We start from the raw sequence: 23,440 nt of genomic DNA, 5'->3' as shown, positions 1-23,440 counted from the left end.
GGTTCTGGACAAAGTGACACCAAAGACATGATTGAGAGGTCATTCAAATTATTTGCATCAGCTGTTTTTTTTTCTTTTTTACACTCATATCGCAGCACTGCACATGAGTTTGGCATTTTGAGCCTGAAGACGACAAGGCAGACAAAAAAGACATCTTGCAGGGGAAAAAAAGACTGGCTTTTCTGACATAAATCCAATAAATGAACTGATGAGAACGTGCCAGTGAGATGCAGAGAGAGCAGAACACTGAACAGACAAGTCAGCTTGTTTCCAGCGTGAGTTCCTTCTTATGTCAGAAGCGATGGGAGAGAGGAGGGTAACATCTGCTGCAATCCCCAGTTTCACCAGTAGAAGGCATCCATATTGATAAAATGTTCCCTCTCACACTTAAATATCAAAATATCTATAGTTACTATAGGGACGCCCAATTCAAAACTGTCTAGAGCAAATGTTTCAAAAATATGGGCTGTGGGCCAAAACCAGCTCGCTTGGGGGTTCAATAAGGAAAGTGAAAGTAATACAAAAATGCTGGTAATCATGTTGGTAATGTTTTTCATTAAATATGAAGATTTTCTAATAAAATTGTTTGCATTTCCATTTAATAACACAGCTTTATATGTGCAAAAATATATGATTCAATCAAACGAATACTTCACAACCTTCTTACAGCACCTCTTAAACCCTCTTAAAAACTTTCTGATTAACTCAAATATAGCTCTAAAAAAAGTGACAGGGGAAGCATAACAATAACTCAGCTGATCCACTGTGGCTGATCCACTTCCACTGGAAAAACTGGCACAGTCCAATTTGAGACCTGAACGTGGAAGTAAACAAGTTTAACCTCACGCGTCTGTGAAGACACGTGCTGAACAAACTTCCCCTGACGCTCTGAGAGTGAAACACAGATTCTGTTCTGACCTTTTATCCAACAGTCGCACTCTGAATAAGGACACTCTAATAGGAGCTGCTATTTTTTCCCCACCATAAAAATGTAATAACATACAAAGAAGACAAAGGTATCAAGGAGAAGAGCAGGACAAAAGTGTGGACGTAAATACCCTCGGCGGTGACACAGCAGCCAACAGCAGCTCATGTAATGCGTCTCTGAACCTGCCGCAGACGTCGGGGGTATTACAACTAACTATTCTCACCATTTGAATCTTTTTTTTAATCATTTGCTTAAATAACAGAACCAAACGAGAGTCAATTTTGTGAATATACACAAATTCTGAGGAGCCTCCGTTGACTTAAAACCTGTTGAATAAAGGCCATAGGAAAATAGAATCCAGCTTCTGTGTACTTTTATCTCTTGGTCTTCTTTAGCAGAAGTGCCAAATCTGTTCAAATATACACAGGAATAGGTGGATAAGCAGAGAGAAAAATCCACAGGTCTGGTCATGTTTATCCATCTGTCAAATCAGGCAAACGCACTTTTGATCAAACAGTTTCCCCACAGTGTTAGACAAACAAAACCAGCAGAGAAAAATCCTGTAAGAAAAGGAAAAAAAAAAAAAAAAGCTAAAGACGTTGATAATGAAATGGGATGTGAAGTGGGAGATTTGTATGCCAAGCATCTCACCTCCAAGATTACGGCTTTCATTAGCCTAATGCAGCCTAATGGCCAAAAATAATGATATACATGACTGCAGCGGCTGAGCTCTCACTGCTAATCTTTGGACTAACTCCTGATAAAAGCGTTTAAAAGGCAACGCGGTGCTGTAGAGTGGAGCAGACGCCTATGACGTAGCCTTCCTGCCGTGCACGTTGTTTTCTTTTTTACGTCATATTAATTAAAACTGGATTCATTCCAGCAATTTTCCACCGCCATGACAAACCGCACACTGAGAGCCAATGCAGCCGCTAATGTGGGTGAAAGGGAGGGAAAGTGAGCAGCTTTATCAGCTCACATTCGCTTATAAAAGAGGAAAGGGAGAGAGAATAAAGGAATACTCAGTCACAAAGGTGCAGCACAATTAACACTGTCAGGAAGACTTTGATGAAGTGGTTAATGTCACGAAAAAAAAAACTGATCAAACCATTTCCACCGGCACTTTTTTACCCAAGTGAGTCATAATTAATCTCAGGTTTATTAGACGGTAAAATGTTCTTTCTTCCTTGAAAACTTTCTGATCTTTAAAAGAGCTGAGGTTAATGAATAAGAGTTCCAGGAACCAGACAGTTCGGATTCAAGGACTTTTTCCTCCTAAAGAGAATTGTATTCACGGTGATTACAGCCTCCTGCTTGGCAAAAGTACTTATTATTAACTCTTACAATCAGGAGCCATACAAGTTATAAATTAGGTATCACTCCTTCAGTGTGGGTCGCATGGTGGAGTGAGAGGTGAGTACTCCTGCCTGTTCACAGAAAGGTCAACGGTTCGAGACCAGGGGGTAACCAATGGCCTTTCTGCATGGAAATTGCACTTTGCATTTACATTTAGCCTGTAAAAGCAACTTATGGCTTATGGATTTATGGCTCTGCCCGGTCCTACTAATGTAATGATGAAAGAAGTCCAATCTGAACCAAATGAACAAATAACCATCTCAGTATATTCCCATTCATTGGCTTCCTAATAATATTTTTATGTGCTAAATGAAACCGGCATTAGACGCCACAATCCTTTAAAAAAAGTACAATAGTTTTGGTGGTTGGAGCATTAGACGCCACAATCCTATTGTACTAAAAAAGTACAATAGTTTTGGTGGTTGGCAGTCAAATCCAAAGCGCGACATTGATAGCAACACTTATTAAATCCATGTGGAAATGACTGGAAATGTCTCCAAATCCTGTTTGACAGACTGACTAAGGACGTGGTCACAGCTTGTACTGTCACTGAAACCGTCCACATCATACAGGATCACTGAGAACAGATGGTAGCAGCACATCTAAACAGGGTATGGCGTATCAAAAACTGCCCAGAGCAGCTCTGGATCTAATATCAGAGCCTTTAAAGTTTTAGACTCACCTCAGAAAACACACAGCTCACCTTTCCAGGCTCAGAAAAAGGTTAATTTTCTAAACAAACCTGCCCAACAGCTGTCACATGCAGAGCCCAGGAAACATAAGCTTGAAACACTGTTTTCCTCTTTTAAATCTCAGCGCATATGGTACTTTAGTGCTATTTAGCCAAAGGCTAAAGTGTTTCACAGATCTTTAGAAGTTCAACAAAGTAAATAACCCCCCGCCTACTACTCTGCGTGTCCTCAAACAACTCCTACATAACTCAGAAAGGAGCAGTGATGTTAGTGCACACCGGTGTACGGCCTAACGTTTACTCAGAAAAGAGGAAACACTTTGAGGAGAGCGCGACGCTCCTGACATCTTGGGTGGACACCGTCACCACAAATGTGTTCAGACAAGATGGGTCCATGCTGAAGGCACCGGTTCCTGTCATAGGTGCTGAACTTGTGCAAACACACCGGTGAGAACTGGTGACATTTTCTGTCAAAGCGTCAAAAGGAAGACCAGGAGGACGCCGAGAGAGAAACCGAGACGTGGTACACATCTCAAAGAGGGAGGAGACAAATGGCTGCGGCAGAAGATACTACCTGATAGAAGCGAAGCGTCTACGTGTCCGGATGAAAGTTACATCTGCTGTGGCCTCCACTCTCAACTATTACACCTCCAGAAATAATTAGCAGCCAAACAACATACAGGACCACGGAGTCCTTGGATGCACATGAGAGAGAGCGGGCCAGATGTTTGATAATAATGATAAAAATATCAATAATATTTGCATCCATAAATAATTACATATTAAAAGTAAAATATCAAAGGTGAAATACAATAAATATACTGTACAATGTATGCTTTGTTTAACTAAATTGCCAACAGCAAAAACAACGTAGCATCACCGTCCTGCCATCCTGCAATCTGACAAATTGACCCATGCCCCAAAAAGATTTCAACCGTTCCTTGCCTGTATTAATGGGCATCTCAAAGTCCACCAAACAATTTGCATTCAAGCAGTGACCCAGCTGCAGCTTAGAGGGTCTGATTCAGGTTAAGCCACTTACACAGGCTGCTAGCATTCTGAAAGTACCTGAATGAAACAGCAGGCAGTGTTTTTCTGGCTGCTCACCGTCATGGAGCTCGGCTGAATATCCGGAGACAAATATAATTATCATTTCATTAAAAATAGCAGCCTAAAAGGTTCACATGCAGGCAATTACTTGGTGTTCATATAACTACAGCGAAAGAGCAGCTGCTGGTTGAGGGCAACAAGACCTGAATAACAGCTCCCTGGGTAAAAAACTCTTGCTGTTCAACAGGGTTATGTCATAATGGCCTTTAGAGGGAGCTTTAATGACCTGTCAGACTGGGCCAGCAGCAGCCACAAGTTTCTGGGCCATTTAACTTGAACTTTTGTGTCACGCGTGTCATTTAAGTCAATTTTGACCCACGCCATCGTCTTGCAAGAGTCTGACCACAGAGTAGGTTGCAGGTTGAATATAGTATAGAATACGTTTGTCTACAGTGTTGACAGTATGACCATAGAAATGGTTTTAGAGACAAAAAACTCTGGACATGAAAAGGGCTTTATATGTAGCAATCACTACAAAAACTTTGTACACAACAAAATCCAGCCTGTGTGACTCAGACTGTAGCTTGAAACTTTTCTCGTCAAACTTAGTGACTTGTGACTTGACCGAGGACTTGACTTAGACCTAACCTGGTGACATCAGATATCTAAATGCAAAGATTTGGACTTGACTGAAATTCTTCCTTGACTTGACCTTTTTTCTTCAGTAAACTCAAACTTAGCTCTCCACTCAGACCTGACTCATATTTCCACTGTTAGTTGATCTTTTCAGCTCCTTAATCTTTCTCTCTGTTCAACAGCCAATCACTACCTCTGTTTATTTACCGTACGCCATCAACCGCATCACTTACAGCCAGTTTATCAAACAGATCGGCTGCAGGTGGAAATGAGTTCTGAGTTTTTGGATGGAAAACTGAATCAAAGAGCCAAAAAGGCTCTAATGAGAAGCATCAATCTGGGAAGCTGGGCGAGCCCTCCCTCGCCATAAAGAACACCTTCAGTATCACATCATTTCATCAAGGCTTCGAGCCTTTTCCCTGCAACATTAAACTTTACTGAGAGGTTTCTAGGTAAGAACCCAGTGTGGATTTACTCCGGTTGTTCCACTTTGTCTCTACAAGTGTAGTTTCATTATCTCCCATGACCCTCACAGGATTAGCAGTGGAGCTAATGGATAACAGAACAGATAGAAGATAAGATTTCTTGCCCTCGGTAGTGTACGTAGGGGAAAAAAAACACCAAGAAGAAGACAGAGAAATTCACCCCTGAACAGCACGGGTCTAGTGTTGGACAGAAAATTACCACCCAACAGACTCGGAAGAATTGGTGTATTCATGATTCAGCGGGAGTAAAAAGTGGGGGTTTCAAATATAGAATTGCCACCATTCATTTCTAACATAGGGGTTTAAAATAAGAGGAAAAAATGGGACAAAAAGCTAAAAAAAAAAATCTTTCTACATTTTTTAAAGCCAAAAATATTTCTAACGTAGAAAATATCCAGCTGTGTTTTCTGATGCCACTCGACCAAAACGACTTATTTGCCCTTTGAGCCTGAGCCGTGAGGGTAAACGGTTCCAGAGTGTACCCTGACTTTATTCATTGACTGATTGACAAACAAAAGCAAAGAAAAATATAAAAAATTTCTAGAAAAATGACTCATTCGAGACACAAATGTAGAAATTATTGTTAATAAATGAATCAAGAAAACTGTTAGAAGTTTCCAACAAATTAAAGAGCTAGAGTTAGTGTGGCTTGACTGTGTAGCCAGGCCTGGGTAGAGCATCACAAGCCAAAAAGTAACATAACAATAACAATAATAGCAGTGGAATGATTCCAGGATGCTAATTAAACAATTTCAAGTTGGATTATTTCTAGCCATACTTGTCAACAATGTTCACCTGCGTCAACAAAAAAGAAAAAGAAAAGAAAAAAAGGGGAATCAAAGAGAAGTGGTTTTTGACTTTTACTTTAGTCATTCACCAAAGGAACAGAGAAAAAGAACTGTATATATGATGTCAGCCAGTGCAGCTCTGCATATTATTATTGTATGGCCACGGAGACCGACTCTGACGCACCACTGCTCTGCCACCACACACTGGGCCCAAACTTCTGATAGTGTCCCTGCCGCCGCAGGATAACAAGGGCAGATTTCAGACGAGGCCAAAGCCCGGCCTGTGTCTTCTCCACATGGGCGATAACATCTTCAAAGCTTGATGACTGCGAGAGGGAAAACCAGAGGGAGTGATGAAGTCAGAGGAGACAAGAGGAGACCTTCTGATTCATCTTTCAAGATGCTTCTTGTTGCATCTTTAATAATTCCCCCTCTCAGTGCGTATGGAAGACTGTTGGCTTCCACAACCATTGAATTCCAACCCTGTTGAGTCGAAGCGGCGCTTTCTTCTCATTGCCCCTGCACTTTCATTTTACTCCTCTGTTTGATCGCTGCTCATTTCCATCCCTGTGATGGCTTCACAAAGGCCGGCAGAGCAAAAATTAAAGTGGCATAGACGCTGAGGCGGACGGCTAAATGTTACATCTTCAAAGCTTGATGACTGCGAGAGGGAAAACCAGAGGGAGTGATGAAGTCAGAGGAGACAAGAGGAGACCTTCTGATTCATCTTTCAAGATGCTTCTTGTTGCATCTTTAATAATTCCCCCTCTCAGTGCGTATGGAAGACTGTTGGCTTCCACAACCATTGAATTCCAACCCTGTTGAGTCGAAGCGGCGCTTTCTTCTCATTGCCCCTGCACTTTCATTTTACTCCTCTGTTTGATCGCTGCTCATTTCCATCCCTGTGATGGCTTCACAAAGGCCGGCAGAGCAAAAATTAAAGTGGCATAGACGCTGAGGCGGACGGCTAAATGTTTCAACAGACACGAGGATGAGACTAAAGGCTTCCCCTGGTATGACAAAGCCAAGCAGAACCGTTGTCAAGCCCATCTGTACCACCTAGGTGGAGACGCTCTTACAGCCTGACTGGTTCATTTAAAAAGTGTCCTTGTCGCTGGTTACAAGGACACAAAGGAAATCAATTTATTGACCAAAGAATGTTGAACCTTGCAATAATTGAGCAGAATATTTCTTCTGTCACTTTGTTATTATATATCTGTTAGCTGTTAGGAAGTTAGCTAAATAAGACAACTATATTGTTACAACGTCCACAGCACTGTTCCATTCACAGGCTGCATCCTGTTGCCTCATGTACGTAACCTGAGAGCAGAGCGCTAAACAGAGGGTCTGCAACCCCTAACGGGTACACAAAGGTTCACCTTTTTTTTTTTTTTTTTTTGCTGTATTAGCTTTTTCCCTAGCATTTGTTTTTCAACAATTTTCATCTGGTCTCTGCCTAAAAATGAGGTTAACAATGGAAGGTTCTGGGAGGTTTTAAAACATAAAAAAACAGATGTAGCACAGGTAGATACACATGTGAATATAAGAAGAAAAAAAAGCAGTTAAAGTCATTTGCAGTTTCTGTAATTATTAACAAAACAAGTCACTGATAAACCTGACATTAGGGTCAGTATATATAAATATAGACAATAAAGAAGTAGTAGTGAGTTTTTCTATTATCGCTCTGCCTGACAGAGAAAGTACTTCCACCTAATGAACTTTATATATTATTTTATTATCACCCTGTGGAAATTACATCTGGAAAGAACAGTAACTAAATTTTTAATCAAGAAACAATAGGAACAACTTTAGACCTTTGGCGTTAAAGTTTCATCACGTCTTGAGCCATGATCACAGTTGTACTCTGAGCCGTGGTGTGTTGAGGCCTCGTCTACACCACCTCAGAGGTCGTTCCGTTCCTCTGATTCCTGCAGGGCTCTCTTGTAAAATTAATTCATGATATAAGACTGCTGTTTTTGTGGTTTTAATGACACCCCCGCTGCGCTTCCTCTCACTAGACGGAAGAGTGAAACCAATCCTTATCAAAGTCCCAACCTCCAGGAATCCCAGGCATTCATCTTCACACTGTCGGAGCCAAGTTTACGTCCCCAGAAAACTACGGTCAGCACTGATGGTACTACTGTGGAAGTATAACATTTACCTCAGGATCTCACTGCCCTGTATTTAACACTTATAACAAGTACAAAAATAGTTCCAGCAGGTGTGACTGATCTGTATCATGAACTGCTCAAAGATTTAGCCTTAGAACTCGTATCAACAAGATGCTGCTCCAGGAAGGCATCACTATTCTTCTTCAGACTAATGACTAATTAATATTAGGCAAGATATTCTTCTAAGATTAGGACAATGGAGTTTACAATGGGTTTCATCATTATCTCTGAGTCAGCCGCTAATAGATTCCTCTGGTGTCTGTTTCTTTTTTTTTCTTCCCTACTGCATTTCTTCCCCACGAGCGCAGTGAAAAGTAACTTTCCTCAAGCATTAACAAGTGCAAATAACCATTTAATTCTGCAGCAGCTGTGAATATTAGGTTGACAAGTGGGAAGACAGAGGAGAATAAGGAATAAAAAAAAAGGATGGAAGAAGTCTAGAGACGGGAGCTTTGATTCAACTGAGCTCCACTTCTGCTAACAGAGGGTCAGAAGATTTAACACTGATGAATAATTATTGTTATTGCGAAGCAGTCGTTTACATCCTTCTGAGAAGAAAGGTCTGGAAATAACCTGTGGCTGCAGATTGATTGGTAAGAAGCAAGGGCGTTATTGACTGCCGCTGTCAGGTTTTTCATAAATGTTCCTGTTTCTTGATGTGTAATTAACTCAGTCACCTTCTTTGACTTAACCCTTACTGACTGAACCAAACTTTTATATTAGGGGAATTCAGGAAGCAATCAGGCCACGCAACACGTAAAGTAAATATTCTTCCAATACTGCCAAATAAATATAAACATTTGCATATATATATATTAAGGTATATTTTCAAAGAGTGAGTATGTAGATATTTTAGATATTTATTGACAAAGTGACAGAAAATGTAATTATGTATTTCTGCACTTCACCTCAGAAGGCAGTTAATTGCAGTGGCTATTCGTTAAATGCTCTTTGATAGTTAATTATTTTTAATAATTTAGAAAGCTCCTCTGGGGAGGACTGACTGGCTTCATTGACCTGAGTTTAATGATATATGATGACAATGTTAATGATAAAGATGTAGACTGAGTGTTTACTGGTCACCATGCTATCAGTTGGCACAGAAGATGAACTTGCCCCAAGCAACATTTGGCCAGAAAAACCTGACATGTCCAATGAATTTCATATCAAGTAGGAAAAATGCAACCCACATTCTCGATATTATGTTCAGCCCAGACTAGGGGATCTGGTTCAAAATAGGACAACCAGGGTACCATATGTTGAACAAAGAAACCATTTCAGGGCCTGATGAATGTCCTCCACAATCTGGAGGTCAGAGTGGACCATCTGGAGTTGACCAGCCACAGGTCCATAGCTTTAAAACACTGCTTTGAGCAGCACTTCCCCAGCAATTTCTCACTCAAATCCTTCGTTTGTCCTTGGGGACATGGAAATAAATCTCTCCTCATTTCACCACCACTTTAAAAGGTAAAAGGTTGTGAGCCTCATCCCTTTAACCATCGACCTCCTTAGGTGCACATGACTTGCCTCAGTCACAGAGCCATGCATGAGGAGGATGAAATTAACTTTTTTTTTTGCCCAGTTTGCTTAAAAACCCTCACCGTGAAAACCTCTGCAGTGAATCAAAGACTGGCACAAAGACTTCTACATGATCTGGAACCACAATAACCACAATTACATGCATCAACCTTTATCTAATTACACTGCTTTGAACAAAGGCGAAATACTGTGACCCTAATGGAGACGTCCTGTCCTTCCATAATTGCTCCGTTAATGGGGTGGGGGCTATTAGGTATTGTAAATCCTATATTTTCCTAAAGGGACCTCACAGGCTGCAGTGGCGTTCGCTCTGCACAGCTTTGTTTACATGCAATTCCAACACCTTCAGCGTAAACCTTGGACAAATTGCAAGCGATTATATGAGAGCATAATTATAAAGGGAGATATAAGACTGGTTTATGACTGTGGGGAAATGACTAACGTTGGCATGGAGGTCTAGCAGGAAGCCAACGCATAAATCTATTCATCAATAATCCTTGTGTGTCTGATTGCATGGAAATGTGGGGGGAAAAGCTCAGATTCAGCCTCTGCAGTGCGTGTAAATAGATTGATCTTTTTTCTAAAGGGTAAATGTGTGACAACAAACACAAAACAAACATTAATTGTGACATTCAGACTGAAAACACTGTGGGTCTTTGATGTGCATTTCTATAGAGAGTGACTGAAACAAAGCTGAATCATCCACAAAGAAATAACTCCAACTGACTTGGATTTATCTAGGCGTTTATCTTACGATACCATCAAAGTATCAAAAGAGTGATGGAAACTGGGCTGAAATTTGTGCCAGCAATAAATACAATTTAGAAAAATGCCTCTGGAATCCTAACTGTTAAATGAACGTAGAATAAATGTTGGCATATTAGAAGAAGCAATGGTGAGAAACAAATATTCAATACCAGAAATAAGAGAAAGGCAGAAATACCTACAGTTTGCTAAAAGGGCTAAAAGATAGCTCAGTGCTAGTGTAGAAACTGCTAAATATTAGCGAACATGACAAAAGTGGAATACTACATTTACAATATTGGTCAAAAGTTAAGAAGACAAGAATGTCATAAATAAATAAATAAAATAAACAAATTACAAGGATGACCTAAGTACCATAGCCAAAAATGTCATAAAGAAATTACTTTTCTTTTCTCTGATTTTTCATTTTTGTCAGAAATCTTCTGAAGGATAACAATAATGGGGGAAACTGGCCAATAATGAATTAATTAAGTTTAGCCCACAGAAAAGTAGGGTTTGATAATGTTACACAGAATGACTACAAAATGGGAAAGAAACAAATATTTAAACTGTTGAAGAAAAGGGAGTTTGTACAGGAACTTACTTGAGGCTGAAGTACTCCACGCTGGAGTTGGGCATCAGGTACAGAGAGATCTTCAACGTCTCCCCAGGTTTGAGAGGTTTCTCAGGCAGCCTGAGGAACATGTTCTTGTCCAGCTGCTTGTCCACCAGCAACTGCTCCTGGTTGGCCTGGTACAGGCTGATGCTGCCGATGCGCAGCAGGGGGTGCTGTGACAGAGGTTCTCCCCTGGAAGAACCTCCACCTCCTCTGAAACCTAACCCATCACTGCACTCTCCTTCCAGGTTCGGCTCATGGAGGGTGTAGTAAAGCTCAGCCTGTAATGTCTCGCTGGTTAATCCATCCAACATCCCGTCACCTGAGCCCTTCCTGCGGCCCAACGGAGCCACGTTGGTGTTAAACCAGGATGGAGGCAGGTCCAGCTGAGCCAAACACTGCGCCAAGTTCCCTTTCATACGACAGGAGGTTTTAATTTCACGGACGTCCCTGAAGGCATGCAAACGGACGCAGGGGAGCTTGTCCTGAGCCTTAAAGTCGTCCCAATCCCGACCGGCAATGTAGAAGAACACCTGCAGCGTGGGGTTGTTGGAGAAGACCCGGGCCTGGACGATGAAGGCCCGCACCTTCCAGTTCACTGTCAGCTGTCCAGGAATATCCAGCGGACTCGCCGGCTGAAGCAGCTCTTTGGACAGAGCCTGGTCCCGGGCATAAGGCCCAAAGCTGATGTTGATGGCAGGGAGGTCTTTAGTTTGGAAAACCACAAAACTCTCAGCTCGCTGCAGAGGATGTCCAGAGGAGCTGGAGACACCACCGCCGCCGCCACTGCTCCGACCACCACCACCAACTGTCTGTCCTGTCATCTGGACTTCCCTCAGGAAGAAGGCCAGCTGGGCGTTGGACATCTTGAAGTTGGCAGGGAGGTAGAGGTTAGGAGGTGACGGACTGGACGTCATCGCTGAGGAGCTGAGGAGGAGATCGGAGCTGGTGGGAAAGATTTTACCTGCCAGGGCTGTGGAAACAGGAACACAGAAGAAGGACAAAGGTCATTGTTTAATTATTGAATTAAATTATTTAGATGAAAGAATTCTGGCTTTTTTTATAACTTGTTTTTTTTATACATAAAACATTTTGAGAGTTTTATTAAAAGTCTGATTTTGGAAACTGGAATAATAAAATGTAACCTAATAATAAAATGTAATCTAAAATATGATGTGTTTCTGTAAATTTTTTTTGCAAATTACTGGCATTTTTCAGTTTTCTGCCTGTCAGTGTTGTTGTTCACGTCTTTATGATGCCACAGCCAAATCAAAGTCTTCAGAAAAGAAAGAGAATAAAGGTTCGACACACTTCTCAAAATTAGCCAGAGCTGAGAGCAAAAGCACAGCTCCCCGTCCCCATTCTCCACAGCATATGTTAAAATCCCATATTCCAAAGGTTTGTGTTATTGATCAAAGAGATCTGCTCTTTAAAAGAAAGGAAATCCTTATGCTGCCCAGCAGGAAGAGAAAAGTGTCTTCTCCTGGAGAGACTTTGAAGTATATCACAGCCATGTGTTACCACGGAGGTATAAAAAATGCATTCAGTTTTAAATTAGAGCCAAACACACATAAGAGTAGAAGGAAATTAGTTAAAGATCCTAACAATTTAAGAATTTTCTTAATAAGATAAGCTAAGATATACCTCAAAGTCTATTTTTTTCACTCATAGTAAACTATTGTTAAAAATATGAAAACATTGGGGAGACGACATGTTAAAAGTGAGCAAACTGCATAAATTAAATAAAAAATAATAATGAGCAGGCAAATAGCATTGCATAAATTAAATAAAAAAATAATAATGAGCAGGCAAATAGCATGTAGCAAAAGGGCCCTGATGAAGAATAAAGAAAAAAAGTTCTTAAAATATTGTAAGCTTTCAATAAACTAAACTGTAGCCAAGAAAGTAGCTAACTGTTAGCAAAAAGAGTTAAGTGGTCAAGAAGGTGGTAAAGAAGTAACATTATGCCCCCAATACACACATACAATTATAGACTGTTAGCCTTTAGCAATAAAATAGCTACAAGTAAGCAACATGTATAATCAGCCAAATGGTAGAGCAATTTAAATCTTGGAGTAGCTAAAAGTTAGCATTAACGAAAGCTTAGAGTCAACTAGTCAACAATGTCATTGAAACACATTCTACAGTGGTAGCTACCGGTTTCTGGACGCCTACGGTAACTGAAGCCTCAGAGTAAAAGTTAGCGACCACGGGACTCTGGTCCTGTACTGTACGTGTGTGGTAAAAACAAAGACAGGCTGACAGCAGTGAACTACGGCAGACTTCTTCACGGAGCAGTGAGAGAGTAAAGGTCTGACATACTTATCATCATCAGCCACAGCTGAGCACAGACACACAGCTTCCTGTCTCCATGCTCCAACAAACAGGTTAAAATTCCCATATTCCAAAGGCTTTTGTCATTGAAATCTCATCCTACAAATGACGGGTCCACAAAAACAACAATGATAAGATCCAGGATCCACCGGATCAGCAAACTCTGCTCAGAAACCGGTCTCCTTCAGGTCCTCCTCTGGAGGAGAGCTCTGCCATGTGTTGCCACACAAGTGAAGAAAAAGAGAAGAATGAATGAAGAGTGAGGGGAACACACTCCCACAGATGTTTGTACGACAGCTCCTGTGGTCCAAACTGAACTGGTCCTGGTCCTGAACTAGTATTCCGTGCTTTAAACCCCACTCTTCCGGTAAAGCCGGAACAGCAGCAGATCTTTCAATCCCAGTCTGACTGACTGAGTGAGTGAGTGAGCGCGGCTCCGCGAGAGTCTCCTGACAGACCTCCTCCTCTTCCCTCCTCCCCCTTCTCCTCCTGGTTGGTGGCCTGTAACGGGAACTACAGACAAAGCCTCTGACACCGCCCCCTCTGGCCACACCTAGTCTCTCTCTCTCTCTCTCTCTCTCTGCTCTGTAATGATCACCATTTTATTTGCTGCACACATACACACACCTCCCCCGTCCCCCTCACACTCCTCACCCCTCCTTCAGCGGGCCTCCACGCTGCTCCCCTGCTCCTGCTCACACAGGGAGGTGAACAAAAAAACAATGCTCCCCTGCTAGGATTCATCCCCTCTCCCTCTGGACGTGTTCAGGCAGACTCTCTCTGTCTCTCTGTCTCTCTCTCTCTCTCAGAGTGTGTGTGCGTGTGTGTGTGTGTCACTTGGATGGCCCTAGGCTCAGAAAAAAAGAGGGAGAAAGAGGAGAGTGGGTGTTTGAGGGAGCAGAGTAGGAGGGAGTGAGAGATTAGGTAAAGATTATTGATGAACTTGCCGGGCTTCCTCCTCCTCCTCCTCCTCCTCCTCCTCCTCTGTCCTTCCTCCTTTTTCCTCTTGTGTCCTTTCCCTCAACTACAACAAAACCATGAAAATAAGCTTGAGAAGTGACACAACGTCATCCAAACGTAGCTCAGAAGAAGAAGCTAAAGTAACTTAAAATACCTAAAGCTGAAAGTTACAACAAAACAGCTTTACGTTTGCTGAAATAGCTGAATGAAGCCAGAAATTTGTCCAAAAAGTTAGCCCATAAGAAGTCATTAAAAAAGGTAAATATAACTAAAGATAGCGAAAAAATTAAGAGAAAAATCTTTGTCAAATTGTAGCATTATAGCGTGATGTAGCCCAGCTAGGATGTAGCCCAGATTTAGCTAAATGTAAATCAAAAAGTTCCTTTAAATTAGCCAAAACAGATCAGACAGCTAACAGTTAACTAGTAATAAAGATTTAAAAAATAGAAGAAAATTAGACATAATAGTTCTGTTAGAGTTAGAGTGTGAGGGAGAAGAAAACGAGGGAGAAGGAAGGATTAGGTAAGGATTATTGATGCATTAGCCCCACTCCCCTTTTCCTTTCCCTTCACCTCCTTTTTGCCATTTCTTCTCCTCCTCCCTTGTGTCATTTCGTCTGTTTTATCCCTCCTCACTCCCCACCCATGAGAAATCCACGAGAATGAAGGGGGGAGGGGTCTGTGATCTAGAAAAGCCTCCTTCACTTCACTTATGTTCCTGGAATTCCCATAATAAAAGAAAGCAGGGAGTGTGAAAACACCACCGTTGTGGGGACACTTTGTCTCCACTGAGTCCCAGGTTCAAGGTTTACTTTGGAATTAGGATTAGAATAAAGGTCGGATTAGAGTTGTGGGGAGGATTAGGAGTGGGCATATATTTGTAGGAGTTAAGGTTAGAGTAAAGGTAGAGATGGCTGTGGAATGTTCTCACAAAACCAACACAAGACTCTGTGTGTGTGTGTGTGTGTGTGTGTGTGGGAATAGCCAACAGTGGGAGCTACAAAAGGTGAAGCTGCAGCCGCAGAATCCTCCACACTTACAAATGAGCAGCGGCGGAGAAAGAGAGGATGCAGAGAGTGTAACGATGAGAGAGCGAGGCTACTTCACAGGAGCTGTCCAGTCTTTTTATCCATCAGAAAATATCTGTATACCGCTGAGGAATGTGAGGGTGTGTGTGTGTTGTGAAAATACGAGCAGCTCTGAACATGACCAAAATTAAAAGTGACAAATACGTGCATACAGGCAGTCATGGCAGCAGCATCCTCAAAGATCCTTGATCTATACTGCATCCAAACACGTGTTGCTCCATGTTGGTCACCAACATGATCTGGTTGTTGTAGTTTAATCCATTTAATAAAATGTACCAAAATAATCTGGCCTGACAGTTCTTCTCACCCTCTACTTTTTTTCCTCCAACTCTGAACAGACACTCTAAGATGGAGGTGGAACGACTGTAAATGTCGTCTCCAGCTTCTTCCTCTTGTTTGTGACACTGAGACAAAAACTGATTTGATCTCATCTGAAGTGTCTCTAACAGCAGCTTCAACCTCACTGTGGAAACCATTTTATTAATTGACCTCCGGCAAAGAGTAATCTAATGAATAGGAAGTGCTCTCAGACTTGACGCCCACTCACACACACACACATACACACACAGAGCAGATGTTACATGTAATGGGAGCACAACAGGAAGAGAATTCAATTCAATTTGGCCTGAGGTCTAATAGGACATCAAGTGGAAGTGGAAGGTGATCAGGTTTCAAAGTGGGGGCCCATCTGTGTCCATGTTCCTCGGCTATGAGCCCACCTACACCCACAGATGCAGTTAGTCAGAAAGGACACCGGAGCGCCCTGATGCATCGTGGGCTGTAATCACCGTCTCACATGACACCATCAGGCCTCAGGGCGGAGAGTGAGAGGGCAAGGATTTGTTTGCTTTTCATGATGGCATCCAGTGGGTGTATTCTAATGACACGGCTTCAAAAGGATATGAAAACACTGCCCCAGTGGTCAGGTGACCTACATCACGTCAATGGCACGTGATCTCGCTGTTATATGTACAAACCTCTGCTTTTGGAGAACGACTAATTTCTCTTTATGTTAATGATGCAAAGTTCTAATTCACACATTTTTCTAAAAAATGTAAAAATTGTCTGTTGAATAACATTTTTATAAATATCGAAATAGCCCTTGCTATTCATAGGTTCCTGGGCCTCTAAATTAGAAGACACAGTTCAGATAAACGTAGCTGTCTGTTGAAACAAACAGCTATACCTTGACATCAAAATCATACAACATCAAAGAAACGTAAGAGCGCTAACCACTCTTCACCAAGTCAAAGCTATATGACGACAAACAAAATGCAATGCAATTAAAATGCTATAATAAAGGAGTGTTTGTCCATCCATTTGACATGATGGTTCCTGAGCACAGTGTAGAAAAAAATAAAAAAGTTCTACAGGTACTATTATTATAATAGATAGCGGGGGTTAAGAGGAATCTGTGTACGTGAGGCCACTGCTGATGGTCTTTAACTGCCCAGCCTTCAATTGTTACTGCATTAGTAACTCACTGCACTGATAAACATGGGCGCACGGACTGGGGTCTTGGAAACAGCTTGTATCTACTTTGGCTAAAAAATAGTTTTGTTTTGTTTTTTTTTTAATTTTCCAGGGTGAGGACCTTTGGCTCCATCTGATCAGCGACTCTTTACTCTGTAGCACTTAGAAACCCTTTAAATAACCATCTTTTCAAGACCTCATTAACAATCCTCACTTGTCCGCCTGGGTTCTCAAGCCGAGGCTGTCATAAGTAAAAGCTGGCTGTCAAGTGAAGGGGAAATATGGAGAGAGGATGTTAGGAGGAGGGCAGACATTTGATCTTGAGAAGGAGAAGTGCATAAATGTCTCTTCAAGTAAAAGGTCAGGAGAAATTGTTAAGAGGCTTTAGAGAAAGAGTTTGAGAGAGAGAGAGAGAGAGAGAGAGAGAGAGAGAGACAGCATCCTTGCAGCATCGCTAATGTTCCAGTGTGAGGGTTGCCCTATCGATCTCTATCTCTATCTCCCCCCGTAGCCTCAGTGCTATTACATTTGAAATGGTCCAATAATAAAAGCTGGCTTCAGCTCACTCTGCTGAACAAACACTCTCACTCGCTACCTTTAACTTTCGGAGCCCGTATCCACTTTTTGTCAGATGTGTTTGGTGAACACGTCTCTGGCTGAACTACAGTTTTATTCATGCTTTTACCCTCCGACACTCTGCAACACACTTGTTATTTACAAAATCCATGTTTCAGCAACTGTGATGCAGACTTTCAGGAGAAATTCCAAAGGTAATTTTTGTTCATTTTCAGTCCTGGTGTGAAAGCACGGAACTCTGCTTTGAAATGCTATTTTATTAACCTCAGCAGGGAGGAGGACAAATCGGTGGGGCCGTCATGGATGACAATAGATTCTATCAGGAAGAGAAAGTACAAGATCTGAAGGTTGGGAGTTGTGCACATGTACATGAATTTTTTTTTAGCAAATCAGATTTTATTATAGTTGGTTAGGCCACTCCATACAAACCAACAACAAAAACGAAGTCTTTTGAACAACATGGCAGAAGACACTTGACTACAGAAGCCTGACTGGACATTTTTCATGGAAGCTGTGTGAAAGTGCACCATAAATTTTTACCCGGTCATTAAAAGCTCTTGTCAAAAGAAATTCAAGGACAACTCTCCATGGATGTACCAGATAATTTACGGTCCTATCCTAGCTGCCTCTATGGAACCAACCCTGAAGATCCGAAACTAGATCAACGTCTGATCTACTCCCAGTGTTTTCTTTTGTAAAGTTTGAATCTCGGCCCCAAATCTCACACGGTCTATTTCTCCTCAGGGTTTCAATTAGCACTGACATTGTGTTTTCTTAGTTAAAGTCTCACTTTGAAAAATTTTTTGGGCTGCTGCGTTGCCACCATTCCGCTCATAGAACAGCTTTAATGAGGCATAATTTGCAGATTAAAAAGAAAGAATATATAACTGCTGTGACACTATCAGCAGAAACTGGAACATTTCATCATCGATTCTTTATATGCTGCCATAAAGCCGCTTCATAATTTATGCCACGAGTCTCCGGTCTGGTCGGACGGAGGCTGCGTGTGGAAGCAACAGCGGCTGCAGCGGGGTGGTGGAGGCGGATGCCATGATATAATGCAGCGGCCCTGATTAAAGACCAGCTGAGAAGCCATCATAAAGAGATGTCAGGACTTCCCTGGAGCTGCTCAGAGCCAGCATCACTCTGTGACATCAGATACCTCACCATCAGTGAGTCCAACATGAACTTTTACCTTTGTTTTTCATTATTTAACCATACAACTTCAAACATGCGGTACAGAAATGTAATGTTTAATGGAAGTTTCATTATCTTTTTTGTTGCCATGATAAAACCTTCTGGATTATTTTGAGTCAAAAAATGTTCCACTCTTCACTATTCACTATTTAGAATTCTCATCTGATAAAAAGAAGAAAGGACACTTGAGCGTTCAATTTTAAATGACACAGACCTTGACTAAAATGCCCTGCATTTGTAATCACAGGAGTGAGAATATCGAGGGAGTCATAGATTTTCATCTTCTGAACTCGGCTCTTCTTCTTTCAGTTCTGCTTCTTTCGTCTTTACAGCCAAAACATCCTGCTGTTTGTTGCGGACGCAGCCACTCTCAGCCACTCTGTGCTGCACTCTGTGCTGCACTCTGATGAAAGGACGCCAAGGCCTCGTGGTGCCGTGATCTGATCTTCAATACCATCTATAGCTGACGCAGTCTACACACAGGTGTTGACAACAGTGTTGAAGTGAGCTTTATATTATCATACGGCAGCTGTTACACATGCAGTGTTTCATTAGAGTCTACTGTATTATCTGATGGTCTTTCACTGGGACAGACGAAACCCGAGACACATTGAGACGCCCGCACAAAGACATGGCTGCCAGCAGGGACGAGAGAACACATACTATTCATCCAGTAAACATACGAGTCATTTAATAACATCTGACCCTGCTGAGGTCTGAGACATGTTGAGGATTTGTTTGTTGTGAATGCTAATACACCAGGAAACTGCAGCGTTGGTTGTAGCGCTCACTCTCTTCTCACAAAAGTACAGAGAAAAAATCGACAACTCAACACTGGGCATACAAAGCAGCTGTTGATCCACCGCTGCTCCCTTCAACAGGAAGTTCAGATGTTCTCTTGGTTTAATATTTAATATAGATTTTAATGTAGTGGCGGATCGCAGTAAGTAAATTATTTAAAATCAAATTTGATTTTATTTACTTTCTGTTTTTAACCCTCCAATCTGCTGCTGCTCCACACCATCTTCTCTACTTTTCCTTATGACAACGCTAATTTCCCCACCGGGCGATCGATAAAGCTTCATCTCATTTTTTACGGAGCATTTCAGACATTTTAATCTAGATGATGACAACCTCTTAAATGGAAGGGAAGACAAAGTTTTAAAATATGTCACGCAGCCATGAAGCACAAGGGACGGGGGAGCGGGGGCATGAAAGCACTTCCACTTGGCATCAGTTTGCTATCGCAGATTTAACAGGACTGTCAGTGGATCTGAGTTGAGGAGAGCCAGGACCAGACTGAGGCATGTGATCCACAGAGATACCTGTGAGAGTTCTATGGGCAGAGTTTTGGCCCAGGTTATTTCATCGGACATCCTCAAGGTTGTTATTTAGTTGAGGATGATCTGATCATTCAAATTATCTGAGCAGATAATCCTGTATCTGTAATCTTAGTGCCTTTTCACACCAGTGCTGGGCAGAGTTCAGAGCAGAACTGATACCAGTCTGATGGCTGCTCATAACAGTATATCATAAATTCATAAAGAAAGTCTTGTTCCATCATTCTGACGTATGGAGTTGAAAACTGCCGACTAGTTCCTTCGGGAACAAGTTGGCGAACAAATACATTGTCACATTGTTTCTCTGGTCCATAGTCAGTACTTCAAACATGTTTGACATTTACAATCCAAAACCCTCTGATCCAGTCTTTACTCCATTGTAACCCCCCCGCCCCCCATGGGCCAGTGCTAACATTTGCCTCCCCCCCCCCATATATAAGCTCCATGTCGAGCAGCTCTCTAATGAGGCAATGAATCCTTCAAAACTGCTCCGCCACTTGGAGACCAAGCATTCTGTATTAAAGGACAAGCAACATAAGTATGGCCAATATAAATGTAAAGATTATCAAAGGTATCAAATTATAATTTTATCCTGAACCACATTTAGCTCAGCCTTAGCGCCGTCTTTAACCTGCACATCGTATCGGAGCCCAACTCTCGATGCCACTCCTCTGTCTCATGACTGAACTTCACCAAATCAAACAGCATCCCTGAGACAACAAAGTCTTAGGTTTGCAAAAAAATCTGCAGCATCTAATTACTGTTCCACCATGCTGATCTGAACCCGCAGAACATCTTTAAATATTTAATTAAACTCTGGGGAAACTACAGCATTGCACCACGAGACCACAATGGACCAAACGGCTGTTTTATTAACATTCCTGTTTGGCAGCCCTCTGCTCTCAGACATTAATTAGCAATTAAGGTATCGGCAAAATTAAATGCAGGCTACATCAATATAAAAAGGGCGGCTAATGAAAAAAAAAGAGATTTATTGTTTTTTTAAAGCCCTGAGGAAATGAAAGGAGTAGATGAGATTTAAAAAAAAAAATGCTTCGACATAATTCTTAACTAATAACTGTAGAAGTAGTTGGCTGTGTTTGTGTTATTACAATATTAAAAGTTAGCCAGGGATTAACCTGGACTTATAATATACTTTAGTTAGTCATGTTTTAAAATTAGCAACATTTTAGTCAAAAAAAATGTACGTACGGAAAACTAACACAAGCGAAGGGAATGTGTTCAACACTGATTAGTTTAACAAGTGTATTTACAGCAGGAAAACAGTCGTAATGATGCGTCAAGACTCAGCCCTGGCAGATGGACATGTCAGTCATGGGAGCAGCGAGCCTAATTACTGTAATTTTTCATTTTTAAACAATTTTTGGACGATGATTGCAGAGTTTCACTGCCTCAATAATTTGACACACTCGCTGAGTCACATGTCAAACTGCTGCAGCTGTGTGTATTTGTGTCCAGGCCACATACAAAAAAAAAGGCTTGGAAAAAACGAAAAGAAACCAAGAAAAAAAAAACTGGATGATTTCTGCAGGAAAGCGATGATTTCTGTCAATTATAATTACATTTTACGACTTAACGCTTTTCGCTGCTCCCTTCCACAGCAGAGAACTCCATCTTAGGGTGATATAAATGCCTACACACCTCCGTTAAAGTCCCAGGATTTTCAATGATGACAGAAACGTTGACCATATCTAACTGTCAACTTTCAGGACATTTTGGAACTTTTTATCTCTTTAAGTTTCCAAAGTCTGACACACACAAACACACACCCTACATATACATACACCAATGAAGTACATACATCTTCATATTGGAAGAAAATTTGAAATTCCCTGCGAATACAAATATGATCGAAGCCAGTCGATGCTTGTGCCAGATATTCAATTTACATTTTCATTAGTAAGCAGCTAGCCTGGACGAGCCACAGAAAATTGGACATCTCTCCATGTTCATTTTCATACAAAAATGTAAACCAACCCAAAAGTCACTACTAAGGTAGAGTACATACCCATCCAAGGCCTTCACCTATTGGACAAGACACCTGACGTGAAAAACTCTTTTACTGGTTTGGCAACAACGTTAGCTTAACAAATAAATTAAAATGTTACATGGTAGTAATTACTATTTAGTAATTAGACACAGTGATAAATAGTGGTACATTTTGGAGCCACTTAAAAGTATTTGTTTCCAATGTCTACTGTGGCCTTTGACCACAAACCACATATTGAGTATACCACCTCACTCTGCAGACCAAATTGAAGTTGTTCTCAGACTGTTGTCAGGTTGGGATGTCTGTTGTAGTGAGACCTGCGCTTGTCGAACAAACCAACAAAAAAGAAAATATCTTGTGAGTAGGATTATATAAAACTGAAGCAGGAAGATAAAAAAAACAAACCAAATAAATAATGTTTTGTAACAATGCAGAAAACTCTGACTGAACAACTTACAAAATCTGAGACAATAACCAGATCCTCACACCCTGTGGACGACAAAAAGAAGGCGTCGAGATTGTACGGGGATTATTTTGCGGATTGTTAAACTAATTTGTCGTCTCCCAAAGCCTCCCACAAACAAGTTCCTTGTCCAAACAAAAGACTGCTTCAAAGCAGTTTGATCTTGAAGGAGGGAAAAAAATAAAGAGTGAGTCCAGGAGACAGCTGCTTTGTTTGCCACTGTTGCTGCAGCAGAAGCCTTGATTTGTGCCTTTGTTACTCTCACGGTGAGGCTGGAGCTTCTCATTAATGGCCTGAGCGCTGGTGTGGCGCAAGGAACCTATAGATATTGTAGAGACTACTTTTCTGCATTCTTCTGGGGAAAAAAGCTTATTTGTGGAAATAAACACAGTCACAAACTCAACAAGTTTTACAAGAAACACTGGAGGTGGAGGTGGAGGAAGGAGATCCACATCAAGAGGGGCAAAAACACGTTCTACACTAATCCTCTAAGTCCTAGAGCGTGTTGCACTTTGATGAACTTGGCTGTGTGTCGTCTAAGTCTGCAGGAGATCAACATTCAGGAGGTGCTGATGTAGGAGGTGGATGCATTTTGATGACTTCCTATGGAAAAACCAACTGCTTTAGGTCAACTACACATGGATGGATGTCTAATCTTTACCTAAATGTAATATATGATTCATGTTGACGTAGAATAATTCACATCAAGTTTAATGGGAATGGCCCACACACAGGAAACACATCTTTATTCTATTTATAGCTGCTTGGTGAATCCAACACAGTGGTCCAACCTCTCGCCTAAATATAAATGTATTATTCAGTGTGTTACGGTTAGAGGAAATAGATTCAGTATCTAAATAGAATATGTTAAGATTAAGAGATTAGGAGATTACTTTATTAGTCTGGTAGTGGGGAAATTTGCATATCACAGCAACAGAGATGAAACGTGAGCAGACAAATAGAACACATGGATCAGATGAAATGGGAATAAAATT

At 41.4% G+C, this 23,440-nt stretch overlaps 1 protein-coding gene across 3 annotated transcripts in view; it reads right to left on the bottom strand.

Annotated features, from left to right (window-relative positions):
* The window catches only part of tmem132e (transmembrane protein 132E), a 278,566-nt gene that overhangs the window by 75,867 nt on the left and 179,259 nt on the right, over nt 1-23,440 (bottom strand). Inside the window, exons 1-2 of one of the 3 annotated variants that reach the window (XM_008332771.3) lie at nt 13,327-14,104; nt 10,993-11,977 (exon numbers count right to left, since the gene is read on the bottom strand). In XM_008332771.3, coding sequence (XP_008330993.1) covers nt 10,993-11,977; nt 13,327-13,405 — 1,064 coding nt within the window. In that variant the 5' untranslated portion in view covers nt 13,406-14,104. Of the gene's footprint in view, nt 1-10,992; nt 11,978-12,315; nt 12,716-13,326; nt 14,105-23,440 lie in introns of those variants that run through there. The other 2 variants (XM_008332772.3, XM_017041906.2) reach the window with 2 other exon arrangements.

The sequence above is a fragment of the Cynoglossus semilaevis genome, chromosome 19, assembly GCF_000523025.1.
Source record: "Cynoglossus semilaevis isolate Cse_v1.0 chromosome 19, Cse_v1.0, whole genome shotgun sequence".
NCBI lineage: Eukaryota > Metazoa > Chordata > Actinopteri > Pleuronectiformes > Cynoglossidae > Cynoglossus > Cynoglossus semilaevis.
This window is presented reverse-complemented; position numbering and strand designations above follow the sequence as displayed.